Here is a 19410-nt window from a genome sequence, read left to right on the forward strand (position 1 = left end):
AATTACCATTTTAAAATCTGTGTAAAATAAGTAAAATGAAAATGGCGTGCCACTGTTTTTCCTTCACCCATCATCGTTACTGCGACTTGTCAACCATGTGGTTACGAAACCCGAACAAACTTTGAAAAATACGTTTTCGCATACGTTAAAAATATCGTTTCGTTCACTTGTTTGCGTGGTAAAAGCTAAACTGTCATAAAATATCCTTTTCGCATTCAATCGGTTGTCATAAATTGCTAAATTATGTAACGGTTATTAAACATTGTTAACTCATTAAAAACATAAGGTAACACCATATATACGTTCCGATAGCTATTATAACTACAGAATCAATTATTAATTTAAAGCAGGTGCAATTTAATCCGTTCGTCATTTACGAAATCCGGCGTTTCGGCTGCTTACATTAAAAATTAATTAAACGGTTACGATGTTACCTTTTGTTAAAATAAATTGTGCTGGTAAAAACGGTAGAACAATTTTCGTTTTTTTCTACGGTAATGACAATGAACTAACGTTTATGATGAATATATACGTAGGTGAATCAGAATTAAACTATACAAACGTATATCACTTATACAATGCACAAAAGTTTATTTATATGTCATACCTAAAAATAATCAACAGAAATGTGTAATATTTTAATGAAATAACAAACTCCTTTTATTTTTGATCTAAATACCGGGGACAAATAAATACCAGATTATGAAAATATAAGCTCGTACGAAATAAGTATTGGCGTAGACAGAAAAAAGACTTTTTAAAATAACGATTGCTTCTCATTTTACCGAAAGGAAATACTTTTTGAGGCATGTATTCCATCATGGCCCAGTTGGTTGTCGAGTGCAATTAGTATCAGCTATTTCGAAGCGGCCAGGCAGAAGAAAAGTCCTTTCGGCAGCGTTGTTATTCGCAGGCAAATTTGATTAGCTTGACACTGCTGATTCGTCTTAGAGTTGTGTTGCATTATAAAAGGCAGCGAGTTTCACAAACCGACACCATTCGTTTGGGTTTCAGCGAGAACGACAGAAACAGAAAAGAAAAAAAAGCCTGACGTCATTTTGTCACGGCCTGAGTTCTGACATTGGGTGAATATTTTAATTCTAGTTTTATGTTCTGCAGATTCAGTTTAAAATTTTCAGATTTGTCAGAAAGGTAATGTTGGAATTAGTGTAATGGCCCAGAAAGATATACTGTTTTAATATTAAATCGTAAAATATTACTAAAGCAGCCAGAAAAGTGTAGCGTCATAACTATTTAAAGATTAAATATTTGTGCTTACCAAATTTTTTAACTCTAGAAAACGATAATCATGGGTTTTATTAAATACTTGTACCTATTCGCGTGTATAAGTTATTCTGCAATCGCTTATCCAACTTCACAAATGTTGGATATCGAAAAGGACGAACTTGCGGCTTTGTTGCAGCGAGAAAACTCAGCTTTCCGTGACATCTTATACCACAAAAACGCAGGAAGTTTCGAAAAGAGCGATAGCGGGAAATTCGACTCTCTAAAGCTGCAGAATAATTTCCCTCATCTCGATCTTGGTTTGGGGGTTGATTTGGACGCAGTGGATCAATGGAACAGATACAAGCAAGCCAACGCACAGCGGATGCAAAACCTCGGGGTCCCAGTGAACGCTCGCCAGCATTGGAGCTACGAGTTTATGCCGGGCGGACGCAGAGCTGCTTGGGAAAACGCAAACGTCGGTGTTCCAGTTTCAAGACAACACTGGAGTTATGAATACATGCCGGGTGGTAGAAGATCGGCTGGTCAACACGCTATGACTAAACGTCAGCATTGGAGCAAAGGCTATTCTCCCGGTGGTAAGCGAAGTGTGGATCTGTCCGAGTTCGATGATCAAGGCCGCAGAATTACAAAACATGAAGGAATGCCGGAAGAGCCGTTCAAAGTTGAACAACCAAGACCAAGAAATGGAATCCATGGGCCGGCCGGTTTAGACCAAAACGAACCGGATTGGAAAAACTGGATGAACGAACAACCAGCTGCCAGCAGCGACGACAAAGGATCTGACGTAGAATAATTCCCGCCGAGTTTGTCACGTGATCACTAGCGGTATTCTGTTTGTTTTAAAAATTTGTGCACGTAAAAAAAGTTTTACCTGTACCATTTAGCCGGATATACCAGATCAAAACTTAAACTAATGTTAAATGGCGATAAAGTAAATCCTAAAACTGTTCAACAACTTAACTAAAAAATGTTAAAGGGCGCTCTCCATTATATAAGATAAAGTAGACCAGAGGCCTTACAAAAACAGACTCAAACAGTTTTTCTCTGTTTTTGGAATGTTTTTATGCGGGTTCAATTCAAATGCATGTCTTGTGTGCACGCTTTATGCGAAAATAAATATTTCAATTATGAAATACAATCTCGGTTATTTGGTTTTCAAGATAAGCAGGATTATCCAGTAGTGTTCCTATATATGGTGTCATCTATTGTAAAAATTTGAGAACAAGCCGATTATATGTATCAGACTGCAGTATTATAATACAATTATAGAAATCGAAATGGAAATAAGAACAATATTTTGTGTTATTTTATTTCTCTACAAAAATGTCAACAAAGCATGTACAATAGCTATTTCAATTATAGTATATGAAACTGTTTTAACGGTCGGGGTTGTTTACATATCAAGGAGCTTTAAATGGCTGCCTGTATGGGTATAGATTATAATATTGTTAATTTAAAAGTGTTAAACATATACTACTGTGGGGTAAGATGGGACAGCTTTAGCACGTAATATCCAAATATTCTGATCATGTTTTAAAAAATTAACAACGGGCTATAAGAGTCGCGAGGATACGAAATTATATATTTTGAATGGTCTTTGTTTACTGTTAATGAGACGAGTACACGAAAAGGGGTGCCATCTTCTCCCACCCTAGTATATAGGAAACTAAGTAAAGTTTCGAAATAAAAGCAAGCTACGAAAAGTGTTTTGGTTATAAACACTACAATCTACCACTAACTATACCTTTGAAATATAAATTTGTTGGTCGATATATGCACGAAATCAATACTTTGACGCCTCGCGGGCTTATTTTGTCGTTACCTTGCACGATCTTATAAGATCCCAGCAAAGGAGTTTGATATTTAAATCGCTGAATAAGACTATACTTCTTTAAAATTGACTTTTGTCGCAAAAATATAAATTTTAAAACAAAGCTTAATGCTTTCAGGTTTCAACGTTTATGTATTAAATCAGTTCTATTATTATTACGTCGCAAAATCTATTCCCCTTGCATTTCCTCAAGCATTAGTTTCAGATCCAACACGTGATCAAACACGTCATCCATCCACTCTGGTTGTTGAAATCCTTTGCGAGCGACATCCGTTTCTTCCGTGCTCGTTTCCCCATTAGGAGTACTTGTATCTGATGATTTAGGCAGAGCAATAAAGTGTTTGACACACATTTATGTGTGGACTAATCTTTCGTCGTTTTAACATTAGGATAAAGAAAGAAGAGCAATCTTTGTTAATGCATTGAGTTTGGTCGTCAGTTCTAACAATTGTTTATAAGGTTTTATTGCGGAGATAATTCTATTTATTGTAGCTTTTATAGAAATGGTTCTTTTATCAGATTTTAAACAAGGTAGTGGACTGTACCCTCCTGAACAGTTATTTAAAGTTTATAAATCAAATGTTAATTAAAGTTAAAAAATATATCGTTTTGGTTTTCTGACAGCAGTACCTTTTGGTTTACGGATTGGCCACATGTCTAACTTTCCTTCAACTCTGTTGTTCAGCATCTGAAGTTGCTTCCGTACTTTATGCAAATAATTGTAATGGTTGTGTAGCAAAATTGCAATACCACTTTCAACCTACGGTTACAAATCGAGAGAAAGATTTTAATTTGTCGAAAAAACAAAACATGCAGCAGTTTTAATTTTTAGCAATTAAACGTTTGTTACTTTAGTTGCAGAACACATGTGTTGCAATACTGCGTGTTTTATTAGTTGTTTGTTTGTTGTCGTTGTTAAAGATGTAGAAAACGAGAGACACTGATTAAAGATGTAGAAAACGAGAGACACTGATTAAGAAAATAGTCACAAACTTTACGCAACGAATTGTCACCCACTTTTTCGTTTAAATTTTGATTTTTCTGGCTGTTGGCGCTGCTGCTGAGTGGGTTTACAGAATACCATCTGTTCGGAGGTTTATGGCCCATCATACTGTCGCCATCAATTTCATTTTGAACGCTTTCCTGAAAAGGTGAAACTTTTAGGTTGCAAGGAAAATAACACATAGTAGGAGGGGGGAAGATGGGACACCATTTTCACAACTCATTTGGTAATAAACAAAATATTTTCAACGAATTTTAAAACCGCATCCACACGACTCCCATAGATTGTTGTTAATTGTTTAAAACACGATCAGGATAGTGGAATATTGTGTGCTACAATGTGTCCCATCTTCCCCCACGCTACTATATAGTAAGAATATTAACAGAAATAGGTTACCGAATTCTCACGACTATAAAAGTTCGTTATCAATTGTTAAAACCATGATTTAAAACATTAGATGCTATACTGTGGTAACGGTATCCGTCCTACCCCACAGTATAATACGTTTAGGTCGTGATATAACATTTTAAAAAAGAGGGATTTTCGCTAACATAACTTACAGTCAGTTGGTCAAGGTATTCGTCCATGCTTATACTTTGTGCGGTGATGTCGTCATAATGAAGAGCTGTGGCATACGAACAAAGTAATGAAAGGCAGAAAACAAGAGAACAAGGGCTTGAAAACATTGTTTGTTTGATCAGCCCACAAAATAAAATGAAACAAAAATCTCCCTTGTATAGTAGTAACCTGGAGAAGTGTGAATATATAGGTAAAGCAACATATTATTAAAACGCTGTCTTCTAAATGACTTTAATATAAGGCTGTTTACTTTAGATATACAGTATCGTTTTAAAATATATTCTAGCGTCGAATAAATAATGCAGTTTGCGTTGATGTCAAAATCTGCTAAACTTTTGCATCTGACTGTAGAACCCTAGTTCTGAAGACTGCCCATTTAAATTTTCCCATAGTTATATCTTGAGCAGGTTGTTTGTTTCGCAACAATACGAAGTGGAAGGCAGAAGTGTTTTTGGACCAACGGCGAGGTGGAATTTAACGAAAACATTAGTGTTGCTAAATAAATTGAGTCTTTTAAAATATCTCCGCTAATAAAAAATTATCAGTTTTTTTTACAAAACAAGTAAAAAAATAAAAATAGCCTGGGTTTTCATAAAAATTTGCCGATTTTTTCACATGTTTTTGCGATTAAATGGATACGTCTTTGTTATACTTAGGTCAATATAACAAATCGCGGTAGGTTTTACACCCAGAAAACGCAATCAGAAACTCTGGTACAACACTGCACTGTAAAAACATCAGCACAGCACTTATTTCTTAAGATATCTTCAAATCAATTTATGGTTCAGTTTGTTTTCATAAATCCTCGCAAATTTTATTCAGTTCAAATTTCGGCGATTGCTAAAATACATACTCAGCATATAAGCCCCTGCACATTTATTTATGCTTAACCACACAATTGACATAATCGCCAGACGAAACTTGAATACACAGTCCCAATGTACATGTCTGTTTAAACTTGGTCCTGGGCCTCCATATGGGTGGGGATAGTTATGTGATGACTAATAATAATACAGCCCGAATTAAAGCTTCGTGCGAGTAAAAATACTTGATCGAAAATAACCGTGTGTGTGTTTTATGCGGCTAAATTACCCAAGTAGCAAACATACGCAAGAGTTCGTGCGCTGATTCATTCTATGTAATCTATGATATATTGTTAATGCCTGTTAATATATTCATTAAGCTTTCCCCTCACTTTATTGTTCGCTCAATAACAAATATACCCCCTTCTACACTACATAATGTTACATTAAAGTACAGAAATGCGAAAGGGTATATAAAGATATAGACCATCTTAAACTTTATACTTCGTTACCCAAAGTCTACTTGACATATGGGTAACTTCAGAAGACAAATCGTTGAGAATAAATAATCTTGAACCAACAAAACAAAATAACTTTGATTTAATAATGCGTAGGCTAATAGTTTTTGTTTATAATAACATAAGCCAAAATTTGATTGAGTTTCTGACTCACCACGGCGAGTGTCTGTTACGTTAAACGTGCTGTGCATCAGTAAAAAGTGACTGCCTAAAAGAGGAACCTATCTTTGTGAAAAGTGTATGTTTTGCGAGCAAAACGTAAACTATACTGAAATTAATCAGTTGAAAACGAACGGTCAAGTTTTAGAAGTGGTGTATAGACAGTTCAAACTTTTTTTAATTCAAAACTGTACTGTTTTTGAGTTCATTCTATTCCGTGACGACACCGGTATTTGTGTATACCAATCTAGCGTAGTTAAAAACAGCGTAGCAATTACTTTCTTTTGTCAATATCTCGAAAATGGGTAGGGATTTTGAAATAAATTTGTAACGGTTGCATCAGTATATTTAGTTAATATATTATAACGTTTGCCATATATTGTGAGTAAAGACGGCTTTAGCATATAATATCCAAATATCCTGACCTCGTTTTAAAAAATCAACAACGGTCTGTGTAAGTCGTGAGGATACGGTGTTATAATTCTTTAAATATTCTTTGTTTACTACTAAATAAGAAGAGAAAATAGAATGAATAGGTGCTCCGTCTTCTCCCACCGTAACGTACGTTGTGCTAAAAACAGAAAATAAACTAACTGTAGGCCTATGCTATACGTGTTTCACTGCTGAAGTAACTTGATCAATGTTTGGACAGAATAAGTTTTGGTATGATATTAAGCGTTAAAGATATGCACTGTGTTGCGATTCTACTTTTGCTGAGCATAAAGTGTGTGCACGCGCAGTCCAATATGCTGAGTAATTTAACCGGTAAGTGAGTATGGTGTGGGGTAAGTTGGTATACCGTTAACACCTTAAATTCCATATTTTCTGATCGTATTTTAAACAGTTAGCAACGCTCTTTATTTACAGTCGCGAAGCTATACGTTTATAATTTTATATAAATCTGTGAATACCTATTGTTTCTGTGAATATTCAAACTTATATAACTGTTATCTTGATATTTCTTTTTTTTGCTTTACAATAATGATGCAGCATGTTATGTTTGTTTTTTAGCAACCGGACTGAAAAACCACGAGTCAGATTGTGGCGGTACAGTGTACGACACGCCGAATTGCACATGCCCAGAAACCGGTTTTAAATGTGACTGTAAAAACACGAGCTCGTGCATGGGTTTGTCATGTATACCAATACACCAAGTATGTGATGGAGTGCCACAATGCAGTGACGGCAGCGACGAATTTAACTGCACGTGTGGAACTAACCAAGTTCGATGTGGCTGCATCTTTCAAAAAAGCAACTGCCGATCTGATACTCCGTGCATCGAACGAAGAAAGGTGCTGGATGGCCTTCAGGACTGCAGTGACGGTTCTGACGAACCTTGTCACCACGGTACAGCTACTATTATCCGCTCATGCGTGTTTAGATTGCTTCAGTGCCCAAACCAACGACTGAAAGACTTGGCGATTTTACAACTCGATGGTATGTTCGGAGTACGTTCTTACTTCAAATGCTGGGAGCTTAGTACGTGCACAGAGGCAAATGCATGCAAAGAAACCGCTTGGCGATGCGTACAGGGATACGGATGGGTTATGGTAACTGGTGGATATGTTTATACTAGCCCTGTTCTTCAACAATGCATTGCTGTGCTGAATAAAACGACAACATTATATCAATGCAACTTTAGTGGCAAATTGGTTATGGGTAGAGACACGTGCATACATCCTTCATTTTGCCTACCACAAAGTGATCCATCAAGATCAGAAACTCAAGTGAGTCTTTTCAAGTGTAAGCCGAAGTCCTCTTACGGATGCAGCCAGGAATATATTCAAATAAGCGAAAGAAATCTTTATAATTCTGATTCCAATTGCGCTGACGAGTCGGACCTTTGCTTCGTTGGAGACATGAAGTGCTTTCGTTGTCTGCGCAGCGGCAGGCTGATATCTGCTAAACAAGTTTGCGACGGAACAATGGATTGCAGCGACTTCTCCGATGAATGTCTTTGTGGAAATCAGTCAACTTGCCTCAGCTACCAAACCTTTAGGTCCTGTCCTCCCGGGATGGTGTTTTGCCTTGAAGCGGGCACTTGTATGCAGAATAAGCAAGCATGCGTGGCAGCTACAAAAAAATAAACTGGTGCACGAATACTGGCAAACAATAACCCGTTGTAAGGACTCCCCACGTAAATATGCTTCGAAGTGCGATGGGATTTTTAACTGTCCTGGTGTAGAAGACGAATGCGACAATTGCACACACAGACCCGCAGTTTGTGAACAGCAAACGTGTTGGTTTGATCGATCATTGGGAATGCCAAGCGTCGTGCAAATTAAATTTTGCGATGGACTTCAATCTTTTCCCGGATCATCCTCGCCCAATTTAATTATATATCACCGTGAAGTCCCACAGACATACGCAACGCCTTTCACTTACCTGCGTAGAATAGCTAAAACGTTGAACTTTTCGGTTGATATATTTCTACAAAAAATAAGCGACCCTCAAACCACCAACGTTAGCTTATTGACTGATCTTGCAAACATTACTGGCATTTCTGCCACGCAAGTTTCCTCCTACTTGTCGGCGTCGCCCAGCAACTTTTTACGGGGGGTTAGGAGTTGGATGCACACCATCAAACTGTTTTTTCCCATTTGCAAGTTTGGTTTTGACGAAGTAAACTGCACAAACAGACATTACTGCAAACAAGGGGAGTCGGTTAGCATTGGTATATCTCGTACATGCGATGGCATCATTGATTGCGATGATGGAACCGATGAAGCATTTGCGCTTTGTAAGTTTAGGCGATTTTACTGTGTGAACAAATCACCACTTTCTGTCAGTCTTCAGCTTGTTGAAAACGGTATCAAGGATTGCACAGACGGAAGCGACGAATGCCCTGCCAATAGCAATAAGTCAACTATTTTCTCTTCGCAATTTGAAATGATAGGGAACCCAGTTTTTCGAGGTGTCTTATGGGTAATGGGTTTATTTGCAATCGGAGGCAATTGTATCGTTATAACTTCGAACATTTTAAGGTTTAAAAGGTTTTCCAAGAACTCAGCTATTGTAAACAGCAACGTTTGGTTGATTTTAAATCTTGCTACTTCAGACCTGCTTATGGGCATATATTTGATTTGTATTGGTATAAAAGGAATTGTATTATCGGGATCATATTGTTTCCACGACATGCAATGGAGAAGCAGTCAATCTTGCTGTATGCTTGGAGCCCTAGCGCTGCTGTCTAGCGAGACCACCATCTTCATAATGACGATTATGACGACACAACGATTATTTTTTGTTTACAAACCTATAGGAACGAGAAACGCCAAGATTCGTTTCACTTTCGTTCCAACTTTGATTGCATGGGGCATGGGACTGCTTATAGCCTTGCTTCCTTTAGTTCATAATTCCTCTGGTTACTTTACCGTAGCCGTTTGGTACCCGAATAGATTCTACAAAACGAACGAAGTGTCTAGATTAAACATGACTTTACTGGCTACTCGAATGGTTAATAAAACACCTGCAAACTGGATAGACACCAAAACCATTGTACGACAAAATGCCCCAATGTTTAAAATTCATGGTGATATCAGTTATTACGGGAGCACCAGTGTATGTATGCCGAAATTGTTTGTGTATATGGGAGAGGAAACATGGTTGTATTCAACCTGTATAATAACGGTTAACTTCTTACTATTTCTGTACATGTTGGTTGGATATATCTTGATATACCAGAAAAGCACAACGATGGAATCAAACTCTGCTGCAGGCGCGCGAAAAAGCTCGATGCAGAATCGCATCGTTCGACTGATACTTACAAACTTCTTGTGTTGGATTCCAATTTGTATTATGGCTTTTATCAGCTTGTCAGGGGTAAAATTGGACCCAGTTGTGTACGTAATCAGTGCTGGCGTTTTACTTCCTTTAAACAGTGCATTAAATCCAATAATTTATTCGCCAATAATAAGCAGCCGAGTACACAGTATATACACTATTGTAGTTAAACAATGGCAAACAAGAAACACACGTACTTCCAATATAGTGATAAATCCAGTAAATGCGAAATAAGTACAGTTTTTGTACATATAATATGTGCTTTGAAAATCCATTATATATTTATTCAGTTTGTTATTGTCATTCTTATTCGCTTCTATGTGTAAGTGGTTTAGACTGTATAGTAAGCACCTTGTAGAACCCTTCAGGAATTGCACGAACTGTGACCAGAGTAACGTTACATTGGTGTCATTGGTGTATTGGATTACCGTGGTTAGAACGTTGTTGTATTTGATTACTGTGGTCAAGACTTTATAGTGTATTCGAGCGTTATTTTTACCGTTTTATTATAGTAGTTTTTATATGCTATAAACTGTGTGTTATAAGAAATCCTACATCAGTCTGGTCAATCGCGGTAGGCCGTTAGAGCAGCGTCCCGGACCCAGGGGCGGATCTAGGGGGGGGGGAGAATGGGGCGATCGCCCCCCCTAGTCCTGGCCGTAGAACAAAACAAAAAAGTAAAAAAAATAAAAATAAAAAAAATTAAAAAAAAATAAAAATAAAAAGAAAAAAAAAATTTAAAAAAAAAGTATGCACTTTTACATTAAAAAACTTTTAAATTAAAAAAAAGTATGCACCAGCACAGAGATATTGTTATGGATCCAGATGCTATTATTAACCGTTTTGCAAACAGTAAAAACCGCAGATTGGATTTTGTAGTGTAGGCTATGTATTTTGGCGTCTATTTCGCTCGATTATGACCTTTCTTGTACATTATTGTTGTGTGTGTTTTCGGCGCTAAAAATACATAACTTTTGTCTGTTAAAGGTTTTCGAGTTTTTAGTAACAAAATCGCCCCCCCTAAAGCAAATGTCTGGATCCGCCCCTGCCCGGACCACACTTTACGTAACACCAATATGCCGATAATGCGTTTCGTTTAAAGCATAATTGAAAAAATTGTTTTTTGTGTCTATGCATGCTTAAATCCTAAAACACTATTTTCCAATAATAAACCACGGCCTACTAGAGATATATTTGGTAGTGTAGTAGGCCATGTACTATGCTTATACTTGAAGTCATACGAGAACGAAACGTAGAATGTTCTTGCCTGGATTTTAAAGGATCGAGTTATTGCAACTAAGTATCGTAATTTTAACCAAACTCTCCCAATTGAAGCATACAGGAACGCAAAATGAGACTTCTACAATTATTGTAGTAGGCTATACACTTTGCATTATTTACTTTATTACATATGCACAGTTAAAGTGTGGGTGTGACAGATTTAATGATATGTGGTAGGGTGGGAAAGACGAGACACATATATAATATCCAAAAATCCTGATCACGTTTTAAACAATTAACAACGCGGCCTATATGAGTCGTGAGGATACAGTTTTATAATTAGTTTTATAGTTGTGAGGATACAGCTTAAAATATTTTAACCAAATTTAGCCTTTTTAAATAAATATTTTTTTTAATTTATACCTTGGATTACAATAATAAACTTTATATTGAATTAACAAATACGGAAATTAATAGTCGTTAACACGCTAAGGATAAAATGATAAATGAAATATTAGTTGAAGAATGAGGTACCTGTAAGTGTAAGTCGTGTGTCGCAAATAATTATAACAAATTACTTTGTAATTGGAAGAAAAATGTGGGTAACGACACAACCCGTGCAATGGGGGGGGGGGGCTTTACAGTAGTTTGACCCAAACATTAGATCATGGTAGAAAAATAAAACCCCTTAAGAGAAATTCCACCTTTAGTTCACAATTGTTTCAGAGAAACACTTATGGATTACACAATAAAGAGAAGTATAGAGTAATGGTGAAATACAAATGTTATAAATAATGGGTACAGAGCATTGCAGCAAAAATGATTATGATAACAATGAATGCTGGTGTTCCTAATATGATTACAGATTCAACAATAATTGCTATAGATAAGCATATCCCATATTCTTCATATGTTAAAAAGGCAGTATATGTAAAATATTAAATGAACTTAAAGAATTTTTTGCAGTGGAAAAATAATACACAACACTTTGGCACTGTACGGGTAGTTTTCACAGTATTTTATACAAGAAGGTTAAAATGTTTACAGCATTTTTGGGTAATATGTTAGTTTACCAACCCTTTACTGGCCTCCAGTGGTCAATAATGTTGTCATTTTGATCAGCAACATAGAACACTGGATGCATTGCACAAGTGGCACAAGAATGATATGGATATATACGCAAAAATGAATCAACAGGATAGCGGGACAAGTCCAGCGGTTTGGTAGAATCTTTACTTTTAACAATACCGTGCTCTTGACTCATATGAGCCAGCTTAAGCTCTGGATGATCAACAATCAACCCATATCCTGAAGTTTCCTCACTGTCTTTAACTCCATGAAGACTTATAGCAGTCCAACCACAATCAATGATGAGAAAAACATCTTCCCCTTTCGTGTAATGACCAATGACTCTTGTTAGGACAAAACTAGCAATATCATCAATTTCACATGAACCAATCTTAACCTGTAATAAAATAATGTTAATTTACCCAGCCTAGCTTTTACAAGTTGTACCTATGTGATATCCTATTATCAAGTTTACCTGCATGAGATCATATAGCACATAATTTCCAGGGTGCCATTCTGTTAACTTTGACATCTCAGGTGCAGGTTTGCTACAAGAAGGGGTTGATCCAATACCATAAGATGGACAGGTAATACCTTGTTTCTTTAATTCATCAACTAAAGTGAGCATTTTGTTTGTTGCCATCTTCCCCACTTTTTTGATCTCTTCAGCATTTTTACATTTGTAGGAGTGACCACAATGAGAATATAAACCTGAGAAAGTTACATTGCCACACTTTACAACTTCCTTAATAAGAGATACAGCATCAAGAGACTCAATTTGAACTCCAGATCTTCCAGCACCAGTATCTACCTCCACAAGAACTTGCCAGTTCTTGTTATCTTTAAGTTTCCACTGCTCCAATGCTTTTAAAGCTGCCACATTATCCACAAATACCACGAAGGATTTCATTTTTTCACTCAGCTCAGCACATTTTGGAGTCTTATGTGGAGAAATGGGATAGGCATAAATCACATTCTCGAAACCGTTTTCTGCAAGTAAATCTGCTTCCACGAGAGTAGAAACCTCCATTCCACACTTGGTACCTCCAGTTTGCATAATAGCAACTTCCAAACACTTCGTAGTTTTAAAATGGGGCTTTAATGTAACTCCATGATCTTTTGCAAGCTTTAGCATTCGCTCACAATTTGCTTCTACCTTGTGTTTGTAAACAACCAAAGCTGGCGTTCTTAAATCATTCATCTTCTGCATTAATTTTCCTGATAAATAAACCTAACCCTAACCTGAGTACCGGAAAGCCATTAATCAATTGGAACAAAAACAGTGAATTTTAAAAACAAAAGTCATTTGCTACATAGTTTCATAAATAAACCTTCAAACAACATGCAAAGTTAATTAGTAATTATTCCTTCCACATTTAAATTTTTATTTGACACCTAAATTTTAAAGTAGTCTATATTTATTATAGCTGTTCTAATTGAGTTTATACTTAATTTGACACCACCAAATTTACAGTAATATGGGTGCAGTGTTGACATGTGAAAAACAATTAAAAAAAATAATTCATTGCAAAAAAGCAATAAAATGATACCAGTTAATCAAAATTTACAATAATTATACAATGTGAAAAATGTTGATTGTTTTTTTTTAATTTATGTAAACTCCCATTTGCATTCAGTGATCTTTTCACATTCTTCCCAAAGTTCTTTCTCCAGGTCTTGATCAAGTGCATGTGGTTTTAACTCTTGCTCTTTGAAATAGCTCCAATATTTTCCACTTCTATGTTCCATCCCTTCAGCAACAGCACATTCAACTGCTGTCTGGCAGCCAAAGTAAGGATCAGTTGCAAACAGACCCATAATTATACTTCTAAGCCATGGACCATATGATGTTTCATGTGAAAACCCATTACCCAATCCTGTATTTACTGTTCCTGGATGAACACAGAATGTAGATATGTTTTTGCCCTGTAGTTTCTTGGTCAAGGCAAGAAAATGGTACAAACCGCACAATTTACTAAGTCCGTACATTTTAAAAACAGTTTTAGATGACGAAGTCTTGTCCGGTATTTGTCCTAATTTGTCTTTAGTGAAGGTCTCAAACATATAAGCATCAGAACCAACTACAACAATTCGAACAGGTCTTGTTTCAGCTTGTTGCAGCATCTTCCTCATTAAATAATGCATCATAATAAACGGTCCAAAAACGTTGGTTACAACCATAGCAGAATATCCATATTTCTCTCCAGTACCAAACACAGCAGCATTGTGAACCAAAATATCAAGGTGTGGTTCATCTTTACAAAAGTTCTCTGCAAATGACTTCACAGAGCTAAATTCCATGAAATCCACAATCCTGTAAAGAACTTCAGGGTTGCCAGACTCTTTTCGAATATCAAACACGGCTGCTTCGGCCTTTGCTTTATTTCTGCAAGCAATAATTACTCGTGCATCACGCTTCGCCAACTCAATTGCTGTTGCTTTTCCAATACCCGAGTTTCCTCCAGTAATAAGAGCAGTTTTCCCTTTCAAAGAAGCCTTCGACTTGCAGATGCTTCGCTTGTATTTATTACCCCACCAAGCATAACTCAGTATGCCAACAAATATTACAGCAGGGTAAACAACTACAAAAGAAACCATGATCACCTATAAGCACCTAAAAAAAGACATGACTGGTTACAAGTGCACTTAATACAAAATTTGTAATTTACCAGCAGTTATCAGCAATTAGGTACAGTTAAAATAAATAATGCTGGACTAGGTTTAGATCAAAAGGAAGGAATTTCAAATAAAGTAAAGTTCAATTTTTCCTGCGTTTATTTTCTGTTGCATAGTGATCAATATTTCTATAAACTGTACACTACAAACTAATATTTCTTCCTAAATAAACAATGGAAAATATATCAAGTGACTGTAATAGCAAACAAATATTCTTGCAATCTGGCATCTTCTATTTAACTGTTTTGCTGGTACAGTCATCTGCTTAAGAAATTATTGAAATTTTAATTTCATTTTCATGAAATTGTCACATTGTATCTTTGAAGAGTGGTTTTATACTTGGTATATCATATAAAATGGTTACAAAAATAGTTTTTCTATTAAATATTCATCTGTTGTGGTTATAGTAACTTCAAGAAGTAGATCATGTCAGACGGATGTGGTTTTAGTCCTGCAGTGAACCTTCTAGAAAACAACATAATGTTATATTAAAAATTAAAACTGTCAACTATGTATGAATAGAAAACAACTTACCCATTCTGTTAATTGACCACGAATTTTAATTATTTTCCTTTCTTGTACGAAACATAGTTTTTGTTGCATGCTCTAATCAAAGACTTTTTACAACCTTACCAATCAAACTAAACCTACACAAGCATGCTTGAGTGTAACAAACCTGAAAGTTTAATAATTGATAGAACTCTAATACTAACAAAACAGTTACGACTGTTGTTTGATATGAAAGTTGAGTTCTTTAATTTCTTATGTAAGGTTCATGAATCCCATGATAAAATTAAATTCGGCGAAACTGAGACACGATTTTACAAAACCAGTTCAACTGGAAAGTTGTGTATTGAAACTGACACGTTTTGCATACATTATTGCCAACAATAGAAAAACTTTCTTTCGCTTTAATAATGAGCCATCACACTGTCAATCACTATCAGTTGACATTCACAGGAAATGCCACATCATGCTTCGATACTGATCATTTTCAATAGTAGAAACAAAACCTGATTTCTAAAATTCTTTAGAGTAGCTTTGGTTTGTCATAAATAACCAGCTTTTTCGATATCCTCAGCCATTCCTTGCTCAGTTTTGAGCAGCTTATCAAGAGAAATATGAAGCTGGCGACCAATGTTTTTTCCAGTCTAAAAAAAAAATGTATATAGTATATTAAGTAGCTTAGTATTCAGCATCTAACTGGCCAAATGTGTTTTCTGCTTTTAAAATGACGGATAACCTATTTCTTAGCGACTGACTTATAAATGGGTACAAAGCTGAATTAACAAATAAAACAATCATTGTTTAAACTTTGGCTTGTAATCGTCCTTTTCCTAACCCTCGTTTACGTAGTAAGCAATCTACCATTACGCACTTCATATAATTCTAAATTTACAGTACGAAAAAGTAACTAATTTAAATTCAAATAACATTTTCATTAGTTTTTGTTTGTGAAAAAAATGTGAAATAAAGTTAATTTCCGATTTTTGTTTAATAGTTTCTGTTTTAATACCAGAAAATTTAAACACAAGAATAAGCATCTCACCTCAATCATCTCCGGGATACTTTCTGGATCAAGACTTCCTCCGCCCATCTTCCGCATCCCTGTCGTTCTTCCTCTCTTAGTGACTCCCATCACAAGTGAAGCGTTGCAACAAAGTTCTTCTTCAGATGAGGCGTCCACCACATGTCGACTACCAACCTTAAATTTATATTAATAATCATAACTTTTATTTATTACCTTAATCACGGTAGCGAAAAATAAAAATAGGTAAAAAAAGAAATATAGGGATATAAGGTGTGGTTCAGTTGCAAATTGAAACACAAACTTAATTGTTAAATTTTCGAAACAAGCTAATAAAAATCATTAGTAGCGTGATGATTAACAAACTTTTTGTATTCATTACAAGGATAAGCGGTTCCATCACAATCTACTTTTACCAGCAACACTGATTATTTGGCACTTTTTTTTTGTATCGCATATAAAAAATGTTCTAAAACAATTTTAAATTATTAATTTGTAAGTTAACCGCAATTTGATTAGAGCAAATTTTTAAAGAACACTGTAAGAGATGTATTAATGCTGTATTGAAGAAAGTTAGGAAACAATTTTAAGTTAGCTACCTTGGATATTGTAACAAGTACTGGGGCATTGACTGTATTTATAAATTTGACATCATTTGGATCATCAGGAAGACTAATCTCTTGTGTTCCTTCATCACCATCCGTGACTTGAATGTTCGGAACCCTGCGATTAAACAATTTCAAATTACTTTGCTTTTAAAAGATTTATGCATTTTTTATGGGTTGTTTATAACATTTAGACAAAGTGGGTTCACTCTACGTGATGACCAGGTTTTCTGCTACTTGCTTTATCGTGAGAGATTAAACACATTTGTATCAGATACATGTGAAAGTAAGATCCAATAGACAGAATTCAAAAATGATTGTGTCATGTGGATATTGTACTCACCCTGTGTTATGCAAAGCAGCTTTCACTGCAATTGATACAGCATCCAACAAGTTACCACCACATTCCAATATCTGAAAATAAATACCAGATTATTGGTAACTGCTGCATGTTGCATTTTATCGCGCATACATTGTATGATGGTGTTGTATGTTGCATAAAAAAGGTTTCATTTGTTATTATATTTTTTACACAAAAGTGCTGAGCAATACTGGCGCCGTGGCGCAGTGGTTAGCGTGTCTGCCTGTAACACAGAGGTAATGGGTTCAGGCCTCGTCGCTGCTACCATTGTGGACGTATGGGTCCTTGGGCAAGACCCTTAACGGCAATTTCTTCAACCCAGTGGTCACTAGTATATATACATAAAAAAATGAAAAAATCCAAAAAATAATCACTCACAAAGTAACATACATGGTACCTCGTGAGCTGGTACGAGGTGTTAAACCCGTGTGATAATGACTAACGTTTTCCAGTCACGCAAGGATAATGTAAGTTACATACATTACATTCAATGCATTATTTAGTCTTACCAGCACATCTACATGTACAACCCAGCATTGTTTGTGTGGTATGATACCAAGTGTGTTAAGGTCAATGGACGACTTATTGCAGTATATCCTTGTTAAAATACAAGATATATTTGTACTGAGATCCTCCCCACCTCTCCCTTGGAAGGATGGATCTGCATTTGGGGAACTGCAGATAAATATATTTGTTATAAGATAACTGTGGCATACATATAGTAGGATGGGAGAAAGTGGGACACCTTATCATTCTATTTTCTCGTTCCGTTTAGCAGTACAAACAAAGAACACTCAAGAATTATAAAACCGTATCCTCACGACTCCCATAGGGCATAGACATAGACCATTATCAATTGCTTAAAACACAATTGAGATGTTTGAAAATTATGTGCTAAAGGTGTCACATCTTACCCCACAGTACTATAATGTTAATTACCAATACTGACTGTTACATAAACTAAATCGGCAGATATTTATATAATCAGTACTTTGAATTTTGACCAAACTTAACAACATTAGCTTCCAATTACTAATAAAGTAATAAAACTTACCAATCAACATGGAAATAAATTAACCCTTCATTTGGTGCTTTAGGATCAGGAGATCCGAGTTCTACCTTCACACCAACTAAGAGCTCACTACTTCCCTAAAATAAAACACGCTTGGATATTTTAGAAAACATTACTATAAAATATGATCATGCCCCTACATATAAGGTAATATAATACTTGACTATATGACTTTATGAAAATTAATTTGATAAAAAAAAATTGATGCATAAAAACCAAATTATTTAGGCGGTGCCACTTTTCACAACTGTATTATATGATGCCAAATATGCACTATTGTATTTCTATTGAATTACAACATAAATATATTATAACCCACCAATCGTAATCTTGATGATCCATGTGTGTTTGAAACTACCCCAGTTTCCACTTCAATGTGACGATAATCCTCACATGACCTGCCATCATTACGCATGTCGTCCTAATCACATAATTGATTTGCTTCAATCAGTTTAAAAAAAGGTTTGTACTTGACAACACTTTAAAAACATAAAAACCTGCCATTCAACTGAACTTTCAAGCAAAATATACAAAAATAGAACAACATACAATTGAGCTCACGGTAGATATACTTTAAGTATGACAGGAAGTCATAAATAGGAATTAGTCAAGTTAAACTACACATTATCAAAAGTCTTTATTTAAATAATTTAAATCACATTATATCTTCCCTATATTTAATACATTATAATTCATGCTTAACCTGGATTCCATGTATGATAAACCACTTTTCCGATTCACCGAGCATAACTTTAGCCATTTTGTTGTTGTTTTTTTACCTACACCCTAACAACTAAATAACAAGTAGAAAAATGTTACTGAAATAAAGGCAGTAATATATACAAAATCAACAACTCATTATCAGTTGTAAAATAAACCAGCATCAAATAACTGGATAAATCAGTCTAATTCTCTTTTTATGGAGTTACTATTCCACTATATGGAGTTACTATTC

At 35.5% G+C, this 19410-nt stretch overlaps 6 protein-coding genes across 6 annotated transcripts; 2 read left to right on the top strand and 4 right to left on the bottom strand.

Moving 5' to 3' along the window:
* Nucleotides 1-1271: 1271 nt before the first annotated feature.
* LOC149743179 (uncharacterized) lies at nucleotides 1272-2386 on the top strand. The gene has a single exon (XM_089891552.1). It carries the CDS (start codon nucleotides 1310-1312, stop codon nucleotides 2039-2041), a length of 732 nt encoding a protein of 243 aa, XP_089747678.1. The 5' UTR covers nucleotides 1272-1309; the 3' UTR covers nucleotides 2042-2386.
* Nucleotides 2387-2576: 190 nt separating this feature from the next.
* On the bottom strand, nucleotides 2577-4825 carry LOC149743180 (uncharacterized). The gene is made up of 4 exons (XM_089891668.1): nucleotides 4643-4825; nucleotides 4097-4222; nucleotides 3710-3839; nucleotides 2577-3391 (listed from the first exon to the last, which is right to left on the bottom strand). Exons 1-4 carry the CDS (start codon nucleotides 4766-4768, stop codon nucleotides 3249-3251), a joined length of 525 nt encoding a protein of 174 aa, XP_089747794.1. The 5' UTR covers nucleotides 4769-4825; the 3' UTR covers nucleotides 2577-3248.
* A 554-nt stretch (nucleotides 4826-5379) lies between these two features.
* Nucleotides 5380-11941, top strand: LOC149743181 (uncharacterized). Its single transcript, XM_089891694.1, is given in 3 exon segments — nucleotides 5380-6906; nucleotides 7153-8218; nucleotides 8220-11941. Coding segments are annotated over 3 exon segments (3105 nt in total). The 5' UTR covers nucleotides 5380-6806; the 3' UTR covers nucleotides 10159-11941.
* On the bottom strand, nucleotides 10796-13423 carry LOC149743182 (D-serine dehydratase-like). The gene is made up of 2 exons (XM_089891755.1): nucleotides 12689-13423; nucleotides 10796-12610 (listed from the first exon to the last, which is right to left on the bottom strand). The coding sequence occupies exons 1-2, from the start codon at nucleotides 13421-13423 to the stop codon at nucleotides 12215-12217; spliced, it is 1131 nt and encodes a 376-aa protein (XP_089747881.1). The 3' UTR covers nucleotides 10796-12214.
* A 32-nt stretch (nucleotides 13424-13455) lies between these two features.
* On the bottom strand, nucleotides 13456-15565 carry LOC149743183 (dehydrogenase/reductase SDR family member 13-like). Its single transcript, XM_089891767.1, has one exon. The coding sequence runs from the start codon at nucleotides 14809-14811 to the stop codon at nucleotides 13825-13827; it is 987 nt and encodes a 328-aa protein (XP_089747893.1). The 5' UTR covers nucleotides 14812-15565; the 3' UTR covers nucleotides 13456-13824.
* A 143-nt stretch (nucleotides 15566-15708) lies between these two features.
* LOC149743184 (exosome complex component RRP42-like) lies at nucleotides 15709-19299 on the bottom strand. Its single transcript, XM_089891771.1, has 8 exons — nucleotides 19159-19299; nucleotides 18775-18876; nucleotides 18438-18532; nucleotides 17893-18058; nucleotides 17366-17436; nucleotides 17017-17140; nucleotides 16439-16594; nucleotides 15709-16040 (listed from the first exon to the last, which is right to left on the bottom strand). Exons 1-8 carry the CDS (start codon nucleotides 19213-19215, stop codon nucleotides 15939-15941), a joined length of 873 nt encoding a protein of 290 aa, XP_089747897.1. The 5' UTR covers nucleotides 19216-19299; the 3' UTR covers nucleotides 15709-15938.
* Between the last annotated feature and the right edge of the window lie 111 nt (nucleotides 19300-19410).

Source organism: Ciona robusta, chromosome 1, assembly GCF_009617815.1.
Source record: "Ciona robusta chromosome 1, ASM961781v2".
In the NCBI taxonomy this organism is placed as follows: Eukaryota; Metazoa; Chordata; class Ascidiacea; order Phlebobranchia; family Cionidae; genus Ciona; species Ciona robusta.